Source organism: Peromyscus maniculatus, chromosome 13, assembly GCF_049852395.1.
Source record: "Peromyscus maniculatus bairdii isolate BWxNUB_F1_BW_parent chromosome 13, HU_Pman_BW_mat_3.1, whole genome shotgun sequence".
Taxonomy (NCBI): Eukaryota; Metazoa; Chordata; class Mammalia; order Rodentia; family Cricetidae; genus Peromyscus; species Peromyscus maniculatus.
The window spans coordinates 53,628,003-53,645,219 of NC_134864.1; the positions used below are offsets into that span (position 1 = coordinate 53,628,003).

At 42.7% G+C, this 17,217-nt stretch overlaps 1 protein-coding gene across 10 annotated transcripts in view; it reads left to right on the forward strand.

Annotated features, from left to right (window-relative positions):
- The window catches only part of Raph1 (Ras association (RalGDS/AF-6) and pleckstrin homology domains 1), an 86,728-nt gene that overhangs the window by 23,187 nt on the left and 46,324 nt on the right, over positions 1–17,217 (forward strand). For all 10 annotated transcript variants that reach the window (XR_013044129.1, XM_076550275.1, XM_076550273.1 and 7 more), the window contains exons 2-4: positions 3,789–3,908; positions 10,230–10,335; positions 11,854–12,362. Coding sequence is in view for 9 of the 10 variants with exons in the window: in XM_076550275.1 (XP_076406390.1) it covers positions 3,789–3,908; positions 10,230–10,335; positions 11,854–12,362 (735 nt within the window). In the remaining variant the exon portion in view is untranslated. The remainder of the gene's footprint in view (positions 1–3,788; positions 3,909–10,229; positions 10,336–11,853; positions 12,363–17,217) is intronic.

The following is a 17,217-nucleotide window of genomic DNA, read 5'->3' on the forward strand; positions in this document are numbered from 1 at the left end:
ACTTTTTTGGAGACAGACCCACTGGACTGAACTTGAGAGCAACACAGGTGTGACTCTGACCTTACCTGTGCACCTCAGGTGCGGGACTTCGGCCTCCCTAGGATCGAAGGGGAGCCTGGTGTGGTGATATTATGATCCCCAAAATATTGTGCACCCTAATAAACTTACCTTCTAAGATTCGTGCTACAGCCTGGTGTCAGATAAACTGTTGCCCATAACCATAGCTGCCTCTGAGTTAAACCTGAGTGCTTACTGAGATTTTTAATGTGGTTCTAAATACAGAATACATAATTTTGTAAAAAGCATTTTTAATTAAAGGGACAAAAAAAACCTCTGTAATGAGTAAGGTACCCTGACTGTGTGTATCATGAGTTTTTCTCATGACTTCATAAGCTTATGACTTGTGTAAGTTGAGGTTCCTCCTAGATCTTCAATTTCCTTAGATATAATTATCTCTGCCTAGTGTTTAGAATACCTTCCCAGTGATCTTTCCCTTCTTATGCAGTCACTCTGTCCTCTGAATAAAAACCAGTTCTGTCCCTTTCCCCTGTCTCTACCACGTTAAGGCTGCAGTTGCTTCAGGGAATTGTGAACGGGAAGAGTGGCATACGGGCTTGGCTTCCCAGGGCCTGTAAGACAAGACCTTGCCGTAGTCCTCTTGTGAGTTTTCTCTGCTCTGTTGTATTTGAGTCAGCCCCGCGACAGTCTCATCCACCCTTCCTCTCTCCCTCCCCTTGCTCACTCCCACCTCACTTCTGTACAGCTTACCCTACCTAGAATATACTTAACCAGATCCCTAAGCCTCAAGAAGCCCACCCTTCTGGATAATTACAGTTCCCTCCTCTCTCAAAGAAGAAATTGACTAATAAATGAGATTCTCCTAAACAGAAAATTAATAGGAGAAATGGGCATGAATAATTAGTTTCATGGAAAATTTAACAGGAATAATATTGTTTCATCTTAAAGTATACCTCATGGATAGTTACATTGGGTGCAGTTGAGTTTACTATATATACTACAATCTTTGACCTTTAATAATTAAGCACAATTATTTACTGCCTAGCATATAAAAATGGTAGATTACCAGTCTTCTTTTCTCTGTTTCTTTAAGCCTTGATGGGGCTGGCAAGATGATTCAGCAGGTAAGGGTGCTTGCCCCTAAGCTGGACAACCTGAGTTTGATCTCTGGGACCCCCGTGCTGGGAAGACAGAAACGATTCCCACAAGTTATCCTTCTGACTTTACATTCCTCACGCCAGTAGACTAGGGATCCACTAGGAAATGGATCTTAGCTGACCTCATGTCACTGTGCTTCCCTTAGCATAGTGCCCGGCATAGGAGAGCTAGCTACCCAGTAAGTGTTATTGAACAAATGAATAAAAATATGTGGTATTTAAATTTTTTTACCCTTCTAGCCAGGCAGTGGTGGCACACGCCTTTAATCCCAGCACTCAGGAGGCAGAGGCAAGTGGATCTCTGTGAGTTCGAGGCCAGCCTGGTCTACAGAGCGAGATCCAGGACAGGCACCAAAACTACACAGAGAAACCCTGTCTTGAAAAACCAAAAGAAAAAAGAAAAGAAAAGAAATTTTTTTACCCTTCTCAAACTTATCTATATACATAGTGGCCAGTAACAGCAACTCTAGAATAGTCAGTTCAGAAACCACTAATATAGTAAATAAGTCATACAATTTTTTACGCTGTTATTTACTGTTATTAAGCTTGGGGAAAGTTACTTAATTTTTCTTAGCCCAATTTTCTTCATTTGCAGTTGAATAGTTTTAAATAATTGGTATAATGTTAGCTGGGAATGTAGTTCAGCTGATACAGTGCTTGGCTAGCATGCATGAAGTTCTGGTTCCATCCCCAGCACCCCATAAATTCTAGTGTGCACACCTGTTAGTCCCCAAACTCAGGAAGTGGAGACAAGAGGATCAGAAGTTAACTTTTTATACCATGTGTATGTACCAAGCATACGCTTGTGGACTGTGTATATGCAGTGCGTGTGGAAACCAGAAGAGGGCATCAGATTCCTTAGAACTGGAGTTATAAACAGCTGTGAGCAGCTGGATCTGGAATCTGGGTCTTCACTCCTACAGAGTTAAGAACCTACCTGCTTCTGAAGGACTAGTACTCAGGGTTTGTTTTGGTCCTTTATTATTTGTGTAATAATATTTATCTTATGGGCTTTGGTCTTAAGTTCTTAGGGACCTTTTAAAAAGTGTGTGTGCGTGTGTGTGTGTGTGTGTGTGTGTGTGTGTGTGTGCGCGCGCACATTTAAATATTCATTTATTTAAACAGATACTTAATGACACAACTGTGACCCAAGTGCCAGCCGCTCAAAGTATGTAGATGCAGGAAGGAAATGGACCCTTACTCTTAGGGATCTTTCCTTCCAGTGGAGAAGAGAAAGGATAAATGTGACTGTGGCTAAAGGTGCTATAAAGACACCACCAGAAAACCCACAGAATCAGTCAACTAACCTGAGCTTATAGGGCTTCACAGAGACTGAACTAACAACCAGGGAGCCTGCATGGGACTGACCTAGGCCCTCTGCGTATATGAGACAGTTGTGTGGCTTGGTCTTGTGGCGCTCCTAACAGTGGAAATGGGCTGTCTATGATTGTTGTGCCAGCTTTGGGGACCCTTATCCTCATAGTGAGTTGCCTTGTCCAGCCTTCAACTAGATATGTCGTGTTTGGTTGATATCCATGGGAGGCCTGCCTTTCTCTGAATAGAAGTGGAGGAGGCGTGGGTGGGGGCGGGCCAGAGGGGAGGTGATGAGAGAAGAGCTGGGAGGAGAGGAAAGGGGAACAGTGGTCGGGTTGTCATAAATAAGTAAAGAGAGAAAGAAAGGTGACGAAGCCGGGTGTGGTGGCGCACACCTTTAATCCTAGCACCAGAAAGCGGAGGCAGGTGGATCTCTGTGAGTTCAAGGCCAGCCTGGTCTACAGAGAATTCTAGGACAGCCAGCACTACATAGGAAAACTCTGCCCTCCCCCTCAAATAAACAGTCCTATGAAGAAAACGGAAAGCACACAGGGGACAGAATGTGACAAGGGTGGGATGCTCACTTAGGCCGAGACCTGAATGAAGCCAGGGCACAAACCTGCGCGGATCTGGAGGAGAGAGTCCTGGTGGGAGAGCTGACATAGAAAGGCTGGAGCTTGGAGCAGGTCCGTACGTTCCACAAGCAAGAGAGTTGAGTCTGGAAAGCTGGAGGGGTGTGGTAGCAGGAGGAGATGGTGAGGGCCGGTCCCCGAAGGCAGGGTTTTGCAGAGCTTCCTTGACCTGCCGGTGACTTTGGACTTTATTATATCTTCAGGAACTCTGCGTGTTGGTACGTGATTTGAAGTACAGTATGTTCAGTGTTTCAGAACACAGTCGTCCTCATGTCACAGATTGGAAATTTAAGTGAAATCTGAACATAGTCTACAAAATGTCTAGCCTCATATTTGTGGAACTGTGTTGAAGTCTTTGAAACTGTATTTGGAGTATTACAGAGCCAGTCAGCAGAGAGCCTGGCACGCTCTGCTGGTTGAAAGGAGTACTCTGTATATTTTGGAAATCGCTGTTTGTGACTCTAGTCCTTCTTGATAGTGTCCCTTTCTCAGGGGACTGACCTCCCGGGCTCGTCCGGTCCTTACTCTGCTTGTCGCCATCGTCTTCATTAATCGTTCCTGTTTCCTAAGATCTGATTCCAGAGAGTCGCATCATGTGTCAGGCCTTGTACTGAATCATTAAGTTGACTTTGTACCTGCTCGCTCAACACACGCGCCTGCATTTCAGATGGAGCAGTTGTCGGATGAAGAGCTTGACCATGGTGCTGAGGAAGACAGCGACAAGGAAGACCAGGACCTGGATAAGATGTTTGGAGCCTGGCTCGGCGAACTGGACAAACTCACTCAGGTTAGACGGGTTACCTGAAAAGCTAGCTGGCTGCGGGTTTGAAGCTCTCACCGCATGGTTAAAGTTTGACGTACACACAGAAGGTGTGGGTGCAGACTAAATTTTAAAGTACTGCTAAAAGAGAAGAAAACCATGAACAGGTAGAGGGATAAAAGCTTTACAGTGCAAGGTAGTATCTTCTGTGGTTATTATTTGTGTATGCTTACGTGGTCGTGTGTGTGTGTGTGTGTGTGTGTCTGTGTGTGTGTGTGTGTGTGTGTCTGTGTGTGTGTCTGTGTGTGTGTGTGTGATACGTGTGTTCATCTGTGTGGACATGACCGTGCAGGTAGAGACCAGAGGATATCCTCAGGGTTTCTTCCTCGGAAAGCCACAACTTCTTTGAAACAAAGGGTCCTTTTGCTCCTCTTCTTCCCCCTAAGCACCCCTCTTTTAGTGAAGCAGAGTTGGAGATTTTATTAAAGATAAGTTTAATACAGGCTTAAGCACCAGGACTAGATGTGGGCAAAGGCGCTCAGAAGAAGGTAGGGAAGCGTGGGTATGGGTTCCGTAAGAGGAAGTCACCAGATGAAATAGGTCTTTCATTGGCTTTCATGATGCTTACCGATTGGGCTAGACCTGGGGGTTCTTCCTGTATCTGCCTCCCCAGGCTAGGATGACAAGAGCCCACCATCTAGGCGTGGGTTGAGGAGGCAGATACATGTCCGCGTGCTTGCAAGTGCTTTAACAAACCAGCTGTCTCCCCAGCTCCTTTTTGTGCTTATTCTAAGGTTAAAAAAACCCAGTTCTTTAACAGGGTTCTGTTAATACGAGAGGTGATTTAATATCTTCCATAAATTTGAGATTGTAAGCTAAAACAATTTTCAAGTCCAAAGCTTAAAAATCTAAATTTTGACAAATTTTGCCCTATAACAAATTTAAATACACTTTATGGCATATATTGTTTGTATTTTCTGTCTCATATTTTCAAAATACTAACAAAAGTGCATTCCAGGCTACATTTGAAATGGTTCTAAAGTTTTTTGGTTTGGTTTGGTTTTTGCTTTGTTTTATTGGATTGTGGATTTCTTGTTGCTGGCAGTGTGGTGAGTGGTTGGCTGGTTAGTTTTTGAGATGGGGTCTCATGTAGCTCAGGGTGGTCTTGGACTTGACATATAACTTGATGTTATATGTCAAGGTCCAGGATGACCTTGAACTACCAGTCTTGTGTCTGCTGCCCAAATGTTGAGATTATAGGCCTGGGACATCATGGTGTGCATGTGTTCATTTGTTTTGGATCATAGGTCTTAATTTTTTTAATTTTTATCATTATGTTGTATGTGTGTATGTGGGGGCGGGGGGACCAGTGCATGCATGCCTCAGTTTGCATGTGGAGGTCAGGGTACAACTTTGTGGAGTCTGCTACCTTTGTATGGATTCCTGGGGTTGAGTTTAGGGGCCAGGTTTTCATGGCAAGCATTTTACTTGCTAAGCCGTTATCCCCTACGCCAGGACACTTTGGAATAAAAAGATGCAGTTTTTATTTCCCTGGTTAATATACTGTATGTAATAATGTATAAATATGGTTATATTTATTAAAACTAATTTCATAATACTGAGAACATTAGAATTTATTTATGTTTAAATAATTTCTTTGGGAATGCATAACTACGAGATTCCATAGCTAATGGAAAAATAAGATGAATGTGTAAAATGAAGAATGCTTACCTCTTAGCTGTGGGTCAGTTTGAAAGGCATATACATTTGTAGCGTTAGTCCGTTACTACTAGGTTTGGAGGAAAATGTTCTCAGCTCTGCTAGGATTTCATGTGAATATTTCCCTTCTTCTCTGTCTTACTCTATTGCTATAAAGAGACACTATGACCAAGGCAACTTATAAAAGAAAGCATTCAGTTTGGGGCTTGCTCACAGTTTCAGAGAGTGAGTCCACATTCAGCATGGCAGGAGACAGGCAGGCATAGTGCCAGAGCAGGGGCTGAGTCTTAACAGCTAATCCACAAGCAGGAAGCAAAAAGAGAGAGGGAGACCTAAAAGCCCACCCCCCAGTGACACACCTCCTCCTACAAGGTCACGCCTCCTAATCCTTCCTATCCAGTCCACCAACTGGGAACTGAGCCGATGGGGGGGGGGGGGGCGTTCTCATTCAAAACTCTACAAGCTTTGTAGTCAAAAAAGGTAACATTTTTGTCGAAATGTCTTTTGGTGTCTGTAGATACCAAACCGTTTCTGTTTAATTTTCTACTCTGCGAGTGCAGGGGCAGGCGTGTGTGGGTGTGGGTGTACACATGTATATAGAGTCCAGAGGTTGACATCTGGCGGATGAGACACCATTCTCTAAAAGAACAGAATGAATGCATATATATAAGGGGTGGTGGTGGTAATTAGAGTGGCTTACAGACTGTGAACCAGCCAGCTATGGCTGCCTCCTGGTGGGAAGGCCAAGAATTCAGTAGTTGTGCCCAGCTGCTTGCGTTTTATTTGGTTCCAGAAGTAGTCAAATTGACAAGCAAGATTAGCCGTCATATCTGGTCTCTTCTCTATCTTTTTATTGCGTATTCATGCTGTATGTGGAGGGAGGGAGTCATGCATGCCGTGGAGTTGGTGGAGGTCAGAGAACTCGTGGGAGTTGTGGTTCTCTCCTTCTACCACGCGGGTCTCAGGGATTGAACTTAGATTGGAAGGTGAGGCAGCAAGGGCCTTCTTAACCTTCTAAGTTATCTCTCTGGCACTCTGCCTTATTCTCTGAAACAGTCTCCTGCTGAACCTGAAGCTCCAGTTGTCTAGACTGGCTGACCAGTAAGCCCCCGGGATCTTCATCTCTCTGCCACCCCCTTGCCAAGATGACAGGCCCACACCACTCAGGCACACATGCCCGTCCCTTACAGGGGTCCCGGGATCTATACTCAGGTCCTCGTGCATAAGCTACAAGCTCTTAACTGAGCCATTTCCCCAGTTCCTAAGTCTTCATTTTTACAGAAAGCAGTTTTGTCATAAAGACTAGTATTCAGTTCTGTGCCGGTGTGGTGTTCTCAATAATAAATGTTCCCTATAGGATTAGGGTTTAAGTACTTGGTCCGTAGTCAGTCCTCTGTTGGATAGGTTAGTGGGTGGGTGGGTGGGTGGGTGGGTGGGGCAGCCTTGCTGGAGGAAAAAGGACACTGGGGCACAGCTTGAGAGTTTAAAGCCTCACACTTATGGTAGTTTGGATGTAATTGGCCCCCATAACCTCATAGGACCATAGGGAGTGGCACTACTATGGATGTGGCCTTGTTGGAGGGAGTGTGAGGACGGGCTTTGAGGTTTCCTATGCTCAGGATACCGCCCAGTGTGTCAGTTGACTTCCTGTTGCCTGCAAGATGTAGAACTCTTAGCTACTCCTCCAGCACCATGTCTACCTGCACGCTGCCATGCTCCCTGCCATGATGATAATGGACTGAACCTCTGAAACTGTAAGTCACCCCAGTTAAATGTTTTCCTTTGTAAGAGTTGCCGTGGTCATGGTGTCTCTTCACAGCAGTAGACACCCTAAGACGCACCTCTTCTAGTTTACTCTCTTTGCTTGTGTTTGTGGTAAAAGACGTGATCTCTTAACTTCCTGCTCTTACCAACCCACTTCTCTACTGTGATGGACCAACTCTTATCCTTCTGGAACCCTAAACCCAAATAAACGCTTTTCTATAAGTTGCTTCTGTTGTGACATTTTTCACAGCAATAGAAAATTAAAGCAGTTGGGAAGAAATAGAAATGATAGTGTATAAAGGAAATTGTCCAAGGGCCAGCAAGTATGTTGGGTAGGGTGTCTGTGACCAGGTGGTTGTGTATTTGAGTAGGATCCCAAAAGAGAAAATGGCAAGTAGGAATGAGCCAAGCCGCCTCGGTGAAGTAGGAACTCCAGTCAGGCGGCATTTCTCACTTGGTGCTATAGTCTCGCATGTATTCTCGGTTGCCTACCTTTTCATCATAGAAATCTGTCATTAGAGAGACACATTAAAACCATTGCATATTGCATTTGTTTTTATACATATTTTAAGAAATAGTTGACTTGCTAAGATTCAGATTTATGTCATTATTTAGCTCACTGCAGGGTTACCTGTGCATGTATTCAGTGTTAATGGTTAATCAAACTTAAGATTTAAGGATGGGCTGGAGAGATAGCTCAGAGGTTAAGAACACCGACTGCTCTTCCAGAGGTCCTGAGTTCAATTCCCAGCAACCACATGGTGGCTCACAACCATCTGAAATGAGATCTGGTGCCCTCTTCTGTATACATAATAAATAAATAAAATCTTTAAAAAAAAAAAAAAAAGATTTAAGGAGTTGATGATTCTTCTAAAAAAAATTTGTATGTTGTCCATTTTTCTGGGAGAGGATGTGTAGGTTTTTGTAAATTCTTAGCAACCTCCCCAAGAGTTAAAAATTACCATATTACCAATTTCTTGAGCTGAGGAGTGTTTCTCCATATTTCCTTTGTTGCCTCAGCACCATGGACAGGTAAGTAAAATACATGTTCATTTATTTGAACTGGAAAGAGGTTGACTTTTCATAGGTCTTCAGTGACAGTCAAGTTATTTTATAGAAAATATTTTCCCTTCAGCTCTACTGAAAGGAGTAATTAAAATTGCTTCTGAAGAATTAAGTTTGAGGCTAAAGGAGAATTTCATAGCTGTCTTTTGAAATAAAGCACTGAGTTGTGGATCGCGTTTATTTGATAGATAGCTTCAAAAACAGGATGAAGAACTGGAGAGATGGCTCAGTGGTTAAGAACCCTGGCTGTTCCTGCAGAGGACACAGGTTTGGTTCTCAGCACCCAAGTGGCAGCTTGTAACTGTCTGTAACTCCAGTTCTAGGGGATCCAACTCCCTCTTCTAGCCTCCACGGGTACTGCATGCATACATGATACACTTACATTCAGTCAAAATACTCACATACATAAAATAAAAGTAAATTTTTCAAAACATAATGGAGATTGGGAGTGTAGCTTAGTTGGTAGCACGCTTCTCTAGCAACACAGAGACCAGGTCCAATTCTTAGGACCACATAACACACATAGCATATTGGTAGCATATAACTATAACCACAGCACTCTAGAGGTCATCTTCTGCTACATACAGTGAGTTTTAAGCCAGTCTGAGCTATAGGAGAATCTATCTTAAAAACAAAACAAAACAAAACAAACAAACAAACAAAAAAACCCCAAACAACAGAAAAAAATAAATGGGCCCTATTTGTATGAATTATCAAAATCTTGAGATGTATAAACAATAAAGATAGAATTCTAATATAAGTTTATGATTCTATAAATAGAATACATGAAGTTCCTTTTTTAGTTGAATTCCTTTTCCTTCTCTTTTTGTTGTTGTGGTTGTAATTTTCTGTTTAGACACCTCTTCCTTATTGTAGAAGGCTACAGGTGAAGAGTATCATTGTAAGAAGGGGATAAGGACTAGACATATAATCCAGTTGTATATTTGAGTGTCTGCTACACACAAGGTCTTAGGTTCAGTCCCCAGAACCACAACAGGGAGCGAGTGAATGAAATTCAAGATTGTGCTTTGCATTTAGTCATGGATGATACATGGATTAGGCTATGCTAGATCAAAAACACAACTCTTTGAGGAAAGAGATAGCAAAACTCCCTTCATGGTTCTTTACCATGTCCATATTCATATACTTGGATTATTTCACAGTGAGCTTATGTAGAATCATGTCACTGACTAAACCATATATTTGAAAAGATGTTTACCCTGAACTGTGACAACTCTGAGTCTCGGGTATCTTAAAAGTAAGTGTATATTTAGAAATGAGAGCTAGCTAATGAAAACCAGTTATGTTTTTCCTTGGGGCTATCTCTTAGAAGAAACTTTAGCTTTGTTAATGTGTGTGCTGGATAGTTTTATGTCACCTTGACACATGCTAAAGTCTTCTGAGAGGAGGGAACCTCAATTAAGAAAATGCTTTCATAAGTTGAGGCTGCAAGCAAACCTGGAGGGCATTTTCTTACTTAGTGATCAATAGGGGAGGGCCCAGCCCATTGTGGGTGGTACCATCCCTGGGCTGGTGGTCCTGGATTCTATAAGAAAGCAGGCTGAGCAAGCCATGGGGAACAAGCCAGTAAGCAGCACCCCTCCATGACCTCTGCATCAGGTCCTGCTCCAGGTTCCTGCTCTGTTGAGTTCCTTTCCTGACTTCTTCAGTGACAAACAGTGATATGGAAATGGTTATAGTGTTTTATTGCTTCAATAGAAACCCTAACTGAGACACTCATCTTTGTGTGTAATGGAAACCCACATTAACACTACTTGTTAAACTTTCTTTTTTTTAAAGAGTTTGGATTCTGACAAGCCCAAAGAACCAGTGAAAAGATCTCCTCTTCGCCAGGAAACAAATATGGCCAACTTTTCTTACCGTTTCTCCATATACAACTTGAATGGTAAGATTTGAATTAAGTCAAGTCTAAAATAATATACTGAGTTCTATAACAGAGGAATAATAGAAATGCAATTCTAAATGTAAAACAGTATAAAAATTATATACATAACTTGACTCAGTTTTGTTTCTCCCTTTTTTTTAAATTGTGTGTGTGTGTGTGTGTGTGTGTGTGTGTGTGTGTGTGTGTGTGTGTGTGTGTGTGTGTAGGTGTAGGTGTAGGTATGCACATGAGTGCAGGTACCTGCAGAAGCCGGAAATGTAAGATCCTCTTAGAGCTGGAGTTGCAGGTGGTTGTGAACCATCTGATGTGGGCGATAGGAATTAGACTAGGTCGTCTGGAAGAAGAGTCCATGTTCTCAGCCACTGAGCCATCTCTCCATTCTCAGTTCTGTCTTTCTTGATTTGCGCATATTTATTCAAGGTAATCAGAAGAGTTCAGAAGAAAAGGCAGCTAGAACATAACAAATGGTTTTCTTGTCGTGTATTTAATACTTGATACTGTGTGTGAAGAAATGAGAAAGCCCACAGCAATCTGACTGCATTGTTTTCTAACTGGATTAAAGTCCAAAGATAACTATTCTTAGTAATTTTAAATCAGCCCATGTGACCTTTATTTAATGTACCTAGTCACTTCTTAGTGTTTGGAATAAATGTTGTAAATGTTTTAGACTTTTTTCTCTCTATGCTCTTCTCTCTTGGTAGTACTGTATCGACCTGGACACTGACTAAATGTTGTAAATGTTTTAGACTTTTTCCTCTTTATGCTCTTCTCTTGGTAGTACTGTATCGACCTGGACACTGACCATATTAAGTTGTTTTAGTTAGGGTTTGCATCACTGCAGTGAAACACCACGACCAAAGGCAAGTTGGGGAGCAAAGGGTTTGTTTGCCTTACACTTCCACACTGTCGTCCATTATTGAAGGAAGTCAGGACAGGAACTCAGACAGGGCAGGAGCCTGGAGGCAGGAGCTGATGCAGACAGATGCCATGGAGGGAGCTGCTTACTGGCTTGTTCCCCATGACTTGCTCAGCCTGCTTTCTTACAGAACCCAGGACCACCAGCCCAGAGATGGCATCACCCACAATGGGCTGGGCCCTCCCCCATCAATCACTAATTAAGAAAAATGCCCTGAAGCCAGCTCTCATGGAGGCATTTTCTCAGTTGGAGGTCCCCTCCCGTCAGATACGTCACTTGTATCAAGTTGATGTAAAGCTGGCCAGCATAACTGCAGAGTTACGTGGGAGATTTGGTTAAAACCATGGAACAGTATAAGGTGTTTTCAGTATTTTGTCTTTGAGCTTAAAACCTAATTTTCGTTACCAGAGATCTTAAGAGATGGACTATTTGCTCCTAAAAGTTCTCTTAGAATATAAAACAAAACCTATTAAGTATTTTATTTGATTGGTTTTAGGCCCAACGAAATGTATTCTTTTGCTTTTTTCCTTCTGCCTGCGGCTGATGTATAGTAGAATGTATAGATTTTGATTGTGTCCTGGAAACTCATGTCTTCTTTGCAGAAGCTCTGAATCAGGGAGAGACTGTGGATCTGGATGCCCTGATGGCCGACCTCTGCTCCATAGAGCAGGAGCTGAGCAGTATTGGCTCCGGAAACAGTAAGCGCCAAGTCACAGAACCAAAAGGCACTCAGAAGCTACCTGCTGGCCGACATCCATCGAAACATGGCACCCTCAGAGCATTACCATCTTCCTCCGCTAGAACAGCTAAGCCTTCCCATGCTAACTACTCTCTGGATGACATCACCGCACAGTTAGAACAGGCTTCCTTGAGCATGGATGAGGCCGCTCAGCAGTCTGTGGTAGAAGAGTCTAAGCCTGTGGTGACCAATCAGCACCGAAGGACTGCGTCGGCCGGCACCGTGAGCGATGCCGACGTCCGCTCTATCAGTAACTCCTCCCGTTCGAGCGTCACCTCCGCAGCGTCTAGCATGGATTCTTTGGATATCGACAAAGTGATGCGTCCTCAAGAGCTGGATTTGACAACGCATCAGGGCCAGCCGATTACTGAGGTAAGTAGATGGAAAGGTTTCCTCTGTTAGTTTGGCCTCAAAATACAGAGAAATGATTGGTTTTTTTTTTTTTTTTTTTTTAGTCTTTTTTAAACTGACTTTCTTCTTTATCATTTAAAATTTATCAAAAGTACTTCTCAGCTGAATAAGGCCACAGGAGAAGTACACATCAGTCAGGGTAGTGTCACGAAGATGAGCTAGAAGAGGGTTGGAGTCTTCTTTCTGTCTTTTGACCTGTTAGAACCCTTCAATTAATATTTCACGTGATTAAAAAATTGAATTATGATTTACAAAGCCATGAATACTTAATAAGCTGGTAATCATTTTTAACATGATTAAAGACCGTACGGCCACGTAAATCGTCATTGTAGTCTTTGGAGAGTCTCCTGTTTGGAGTTTGCTCCATTCTGTTATCAGAAGGGTTGGTTAGTGTGGTAGAAAGAAAAGCTGGACGTGAAGAACCTTTTTGTCACTTGATACCCGTGGAGCTCAGGTGAGTTACTCAGTTTCTCGGAAGAAAACTTTCATTCCTGTTGCCTGGTTTGCCTTCCTCTCTTCCTCATAGGGTGATTCAGAGACTCAGAGTGATGTGGGTGATGTAAGGTGACGTTTCCCTGAGTGTTTTAGCGTAAGAGTAGGAGATGGAGTTGTGATAATAGAGTTAACAAAAGAAAGATTTCTCTCTTGATTTCTTTGCATCTAGAAGATAGCAGTTTTGTTGTATGATGGCAACAAGGAAAAAAAAATGAATGGAGCAGAACAAAGTCAGCCTTTCCAATGAGCTTGTGTTTATATATTCTCTTACAAAGCAAAAGAATGTGTGCGTTATCGGCACTAGTGTGGAACGCTGTCAAACGCTCTTGAAAGAATTACAGAGAAACTGGACATTTACTCTCTGGCATCGTTAGACTCTCCCCTACCCACTTGATTAATTCTTCAGATTAATTTAAATTAATCAGCAACTCTTGGTACTTACCCAAATGCTTAGCTTTGTTTTAGGTACTGTGGAGCGCAAAAAGCATTAATCATCATGGTTTAGAGACAAAGGAGTTATTGCAAAGAAAGGAAGCAAGTCATATGAGCCTAAAGAATAAACTCTGATTTATCTAAAATGGATCTTGTCTGCATTCTGTAAAGAATTTGAAAACCAGTTTCTACTTTATGAAGAAACCCAATAGACTTTATGACCTAAGAATTCTAGCTAGCACCAGCTTCTCATTTCATGCCTGTCAGGTTACCCGCTGAGATTGAAGTGAGCAGTGTTTTATTAGAGATGTGTTTTTACCTTCTTTGTCTTGTATGTTAATACCTCCCTTCTGCTCTGTTATTTTGAGTTAGATCAAAATTCGTGAGAACAGATCTGAACTAATTACTAAGGATATTCTCTGTGGCTGTGGCTGTTGACTGCCTGTCCTGTCCATATGTCTTTCTGTCTGCAAAATACCACTCACCGAAGTTCAAACAATGTAAAAGAATATAAAGTGAAAAGACCCATCTCTCAGGAAACATATCACATGCTTTCTGGTGATACCCATGGACAAAGATAACAGTATTTGGTGGTGTAGTATTTAATATAATATTTTTAATGAGGTTTGGTAGGGGGAATGGTCTAAAGTCTTATCTGGCCTCCTCTTTTAGTTTGTCCAGAGTAATTTAAAAAAAAAAAAAATGGCTTAATAACTTGCTTCAGTATCCTTTTTTCTTGATAATACTGTGTTCTGATTCAAATTGAACAAACTGAGAAGAGCTCATTAGATCCAAAACCCATGTATCAAATCATCTTAAAATCAAATACAATTTTAAAACTTACAGTTAGCTTTCACACATGGAATTTAATAGTTCTGTCAGGCTTGTGAAATATTTTCTGCCATGCACATGCCACATTCTGCTCCCAGAAATAAGCACTTTCTAATCTTTGAGCTAGTTCTTAGACCATTTATCTCCATATCATTAAATCCACACTTACATCACTGTATCTCTTTTTTTTTCTCCCTGCTTCGTATATCCTGTACTGATTTTGGAAAGTGAGACTCGGTCTTGTCTTTGGATGGCACCCTTCTCTTCTCTGTTCCTGTTCCATCCTTTCTAGCTCTCCCTTCTTCTTCCCGTCTCATGTTTAGTTACTGCTGTGTATTTCCTTTCTTTTTTGTGGTCTTAGCGCTCAAGCCCAGGGCCTTCCTTGTGCTAGGCAAGCACACACTCCACCACTGAGCTAACCCGCCAGCCCCCAGTGCACTCGGTGCTTTTATTCTAGCGACCATCCACTTGAATTTGCTGCACAGCTGCATATTCTTTACTTTCTTTTAAGGGATAGCAGTTTGCTTTTAAAACACAAACAAAAACACTTCATTTCCTCTATGTTTATCATTGTTTCTGCTCAAATTTACCACGGTTGATTGAGTCTTGGTTAGTTTGAACAGAGTTCATTTCTATTCATTTCTTCCCTCTTCAAATTCTTTTTCCTCCTAGTCTCTTATTTAGGATTATTTGTGTCTTTTCTCTCAGACCACTAACCTTCTGCAGAGAAGATTCTGCCAGTTTCTGGCATGAAGTGCCTGGCAGCCAGCATTTCAGCAGCCCATTAGGGACAAGCAAAGGTTTGGATGTGGGACTGTTTCTCAATGTGAACTTCATCTGATCCTTTAGATTTCTCAACACAAATATAACCGACACTTGGGGCTACATGGATTTTAGTTATGAGAGGCTGCCCTGGACATTGTAGGGTGTCTAGAAGCACCCCTAACCTCTACTCGGTAGGTGCCATTAGGTAGACATGTTTACATATCCATGAAAGCTAAACTCACTCTCATTTGAGAATTTTCTCTCTAGGTAGAAAATTAAAGCAAGTCAGAACCCTCTTTTCAGGAAAAATGACATTGTTTTTCTCTTGGAAACACACTGACTTAAGATTAATTGTAGATGGCTAGTACAGGAGGATAGCTGTGAGTTCTGCAGCCTGGCTGTAGAGTGGGGTACTGTTTCAAACAAAGCAGAATGAAAGATTGGTTGTAGACTATCTCTAGGGAGGGCCAGAGATCTAGCCCAGTGGTAGACACACTGCTCAGCTGGCGCACACAAGGCTCTGCGTTCAGCCTGCAGCACCAGAAAGAAAATGGTTGTCAGAAGAGTCGCCAGGTGTTATTGTTTACTTTAAATATGCCCCGGAGTAGTAAGTGCAGACAGAACAGGAAGAGTGCCTTGAAGTCCATGGTAAGGCCTAGACCCTGACTTCCTCGTGTGGTATAACTTCTGTAAGTGAGTAGAGCATGTCTCCAAGGGGCCTTAGTACTTACATTCATTCCTACAAGATATGACCGGTTCCTGTGGAGTGTGGCGTTTTCCCAAGTCCTGCTCATTTCTGTTCTTGCCAGTGTGGTCTTTCCCGTACAGCCAGCTGTCAGTTAGTAGGCCCACAAAGGTCCTTGTGGGCAGCACGGACTCCCTCTGAAGATGACATGCCAGAGGTGGCGGGGCTGACTGAACTCATCTCCAGCAGTGGCCCAGTCTGTTGGGTCCTGTGAGTGACTATCAATCTGAACATGCGTCCATTGCTGATAGGCAGGCGAGGAAGGAACTCTAGGGATTTCCTGCTCTCTCAAATACAGTGTCTGTCTGTGGCCCACGGTCACGACTGCTCCTCCGTGACAAAGCTGGGCGCTGGCCTGATCTGCTCCAGTGCTGGCTCTGCGTTCACCGTGTGTTGGGCCTTTCGCGTAGGTCAACCTCGGCCGTGTGCTTTGTACCTGCCAGAAGTGGGCCTTGCCTGCGTGTAAGTTGGTCATTTTTAAAGTGCTTGGTTTAGCGGGATTTGGAAAGAGGGGAAGTTCCTCATTCGCCCTCTTCCTCCCCGCAGCCTCTTGACTTCTGGAGTGCCTCACAGTGGAGTCTTCAGACTAACTGTTTTCATCACTTCCTTCTACACTGACAACTCCAATTGTAAACTTCTTTAAAAAATTTGTATACAAAACGATCATGATTTCCCTCCCCCAGTTCCTCCCAGATCCTCCTTACCTCCTTACCCACCCAACTCAGTGTTCTCTCTCTCTCTCTCTCTCTCTCTCTCTCTCTCTCTCTCTCTCTCTCTCTCTCTCTCAAATAAAAATAAAACAATAAAAATCAAGAAATAGACACACACCAAAAAAACTCTCAAAAACAAAAATCAAAATAGACAAAAGACGAATAAAACAAAAATGCCCAAAGAAAGCAGAATGAGTTAGAAAGTCTACAGAAATACATTGAGTTCATTTTACGGTGCCTGCCCTGAGGTGTGATTCACATACCCTGTGAGACTCTCATGGAGAAAACTGATTTTTCCTTAGACAGAGTATTCATTGCAGACAGCTTCTCTAGGGATGGGGCCCCGCGTCCACTTCCCCCCTTAGTGCTGGGACCCCACCAGGATTAAACCTGTGCGTGCCTAGTTCATGCTGCCGTGGTCTCTGTGAGTCCAGATGTTCATCCTGCTGTGTCTGGAATGTTACCTTTTCACTCATTTGATGTGTGTTTTTCCCTAAACTACTTGAGTTGGCTGCATTTGTCATGACCCTTTTCTGTTTGTCAAGTCTGCTACTGTCTCTATTTCCTGAGAACTATATTGACCACATAGAACTGATAGACCTTATTGATCTGGTAACTGAAACGGTGCTAAGAACATGTTTAATAGATAATACATAGAAAAGTGGAAAGTTTTTATCTGACCAAGCATAAGACATGAAGGCAAAGCAGAATTAGGTATCCGTTCCATAAGTAGTTACTTAAATATTCCATAGATACTCAGTGCCTAGGCACTGCCCTGGAATATAGAGGATAAATTGTCCTTATCGGGGACTGGAGAGAGAGCCCAGTGAGGTAAGTG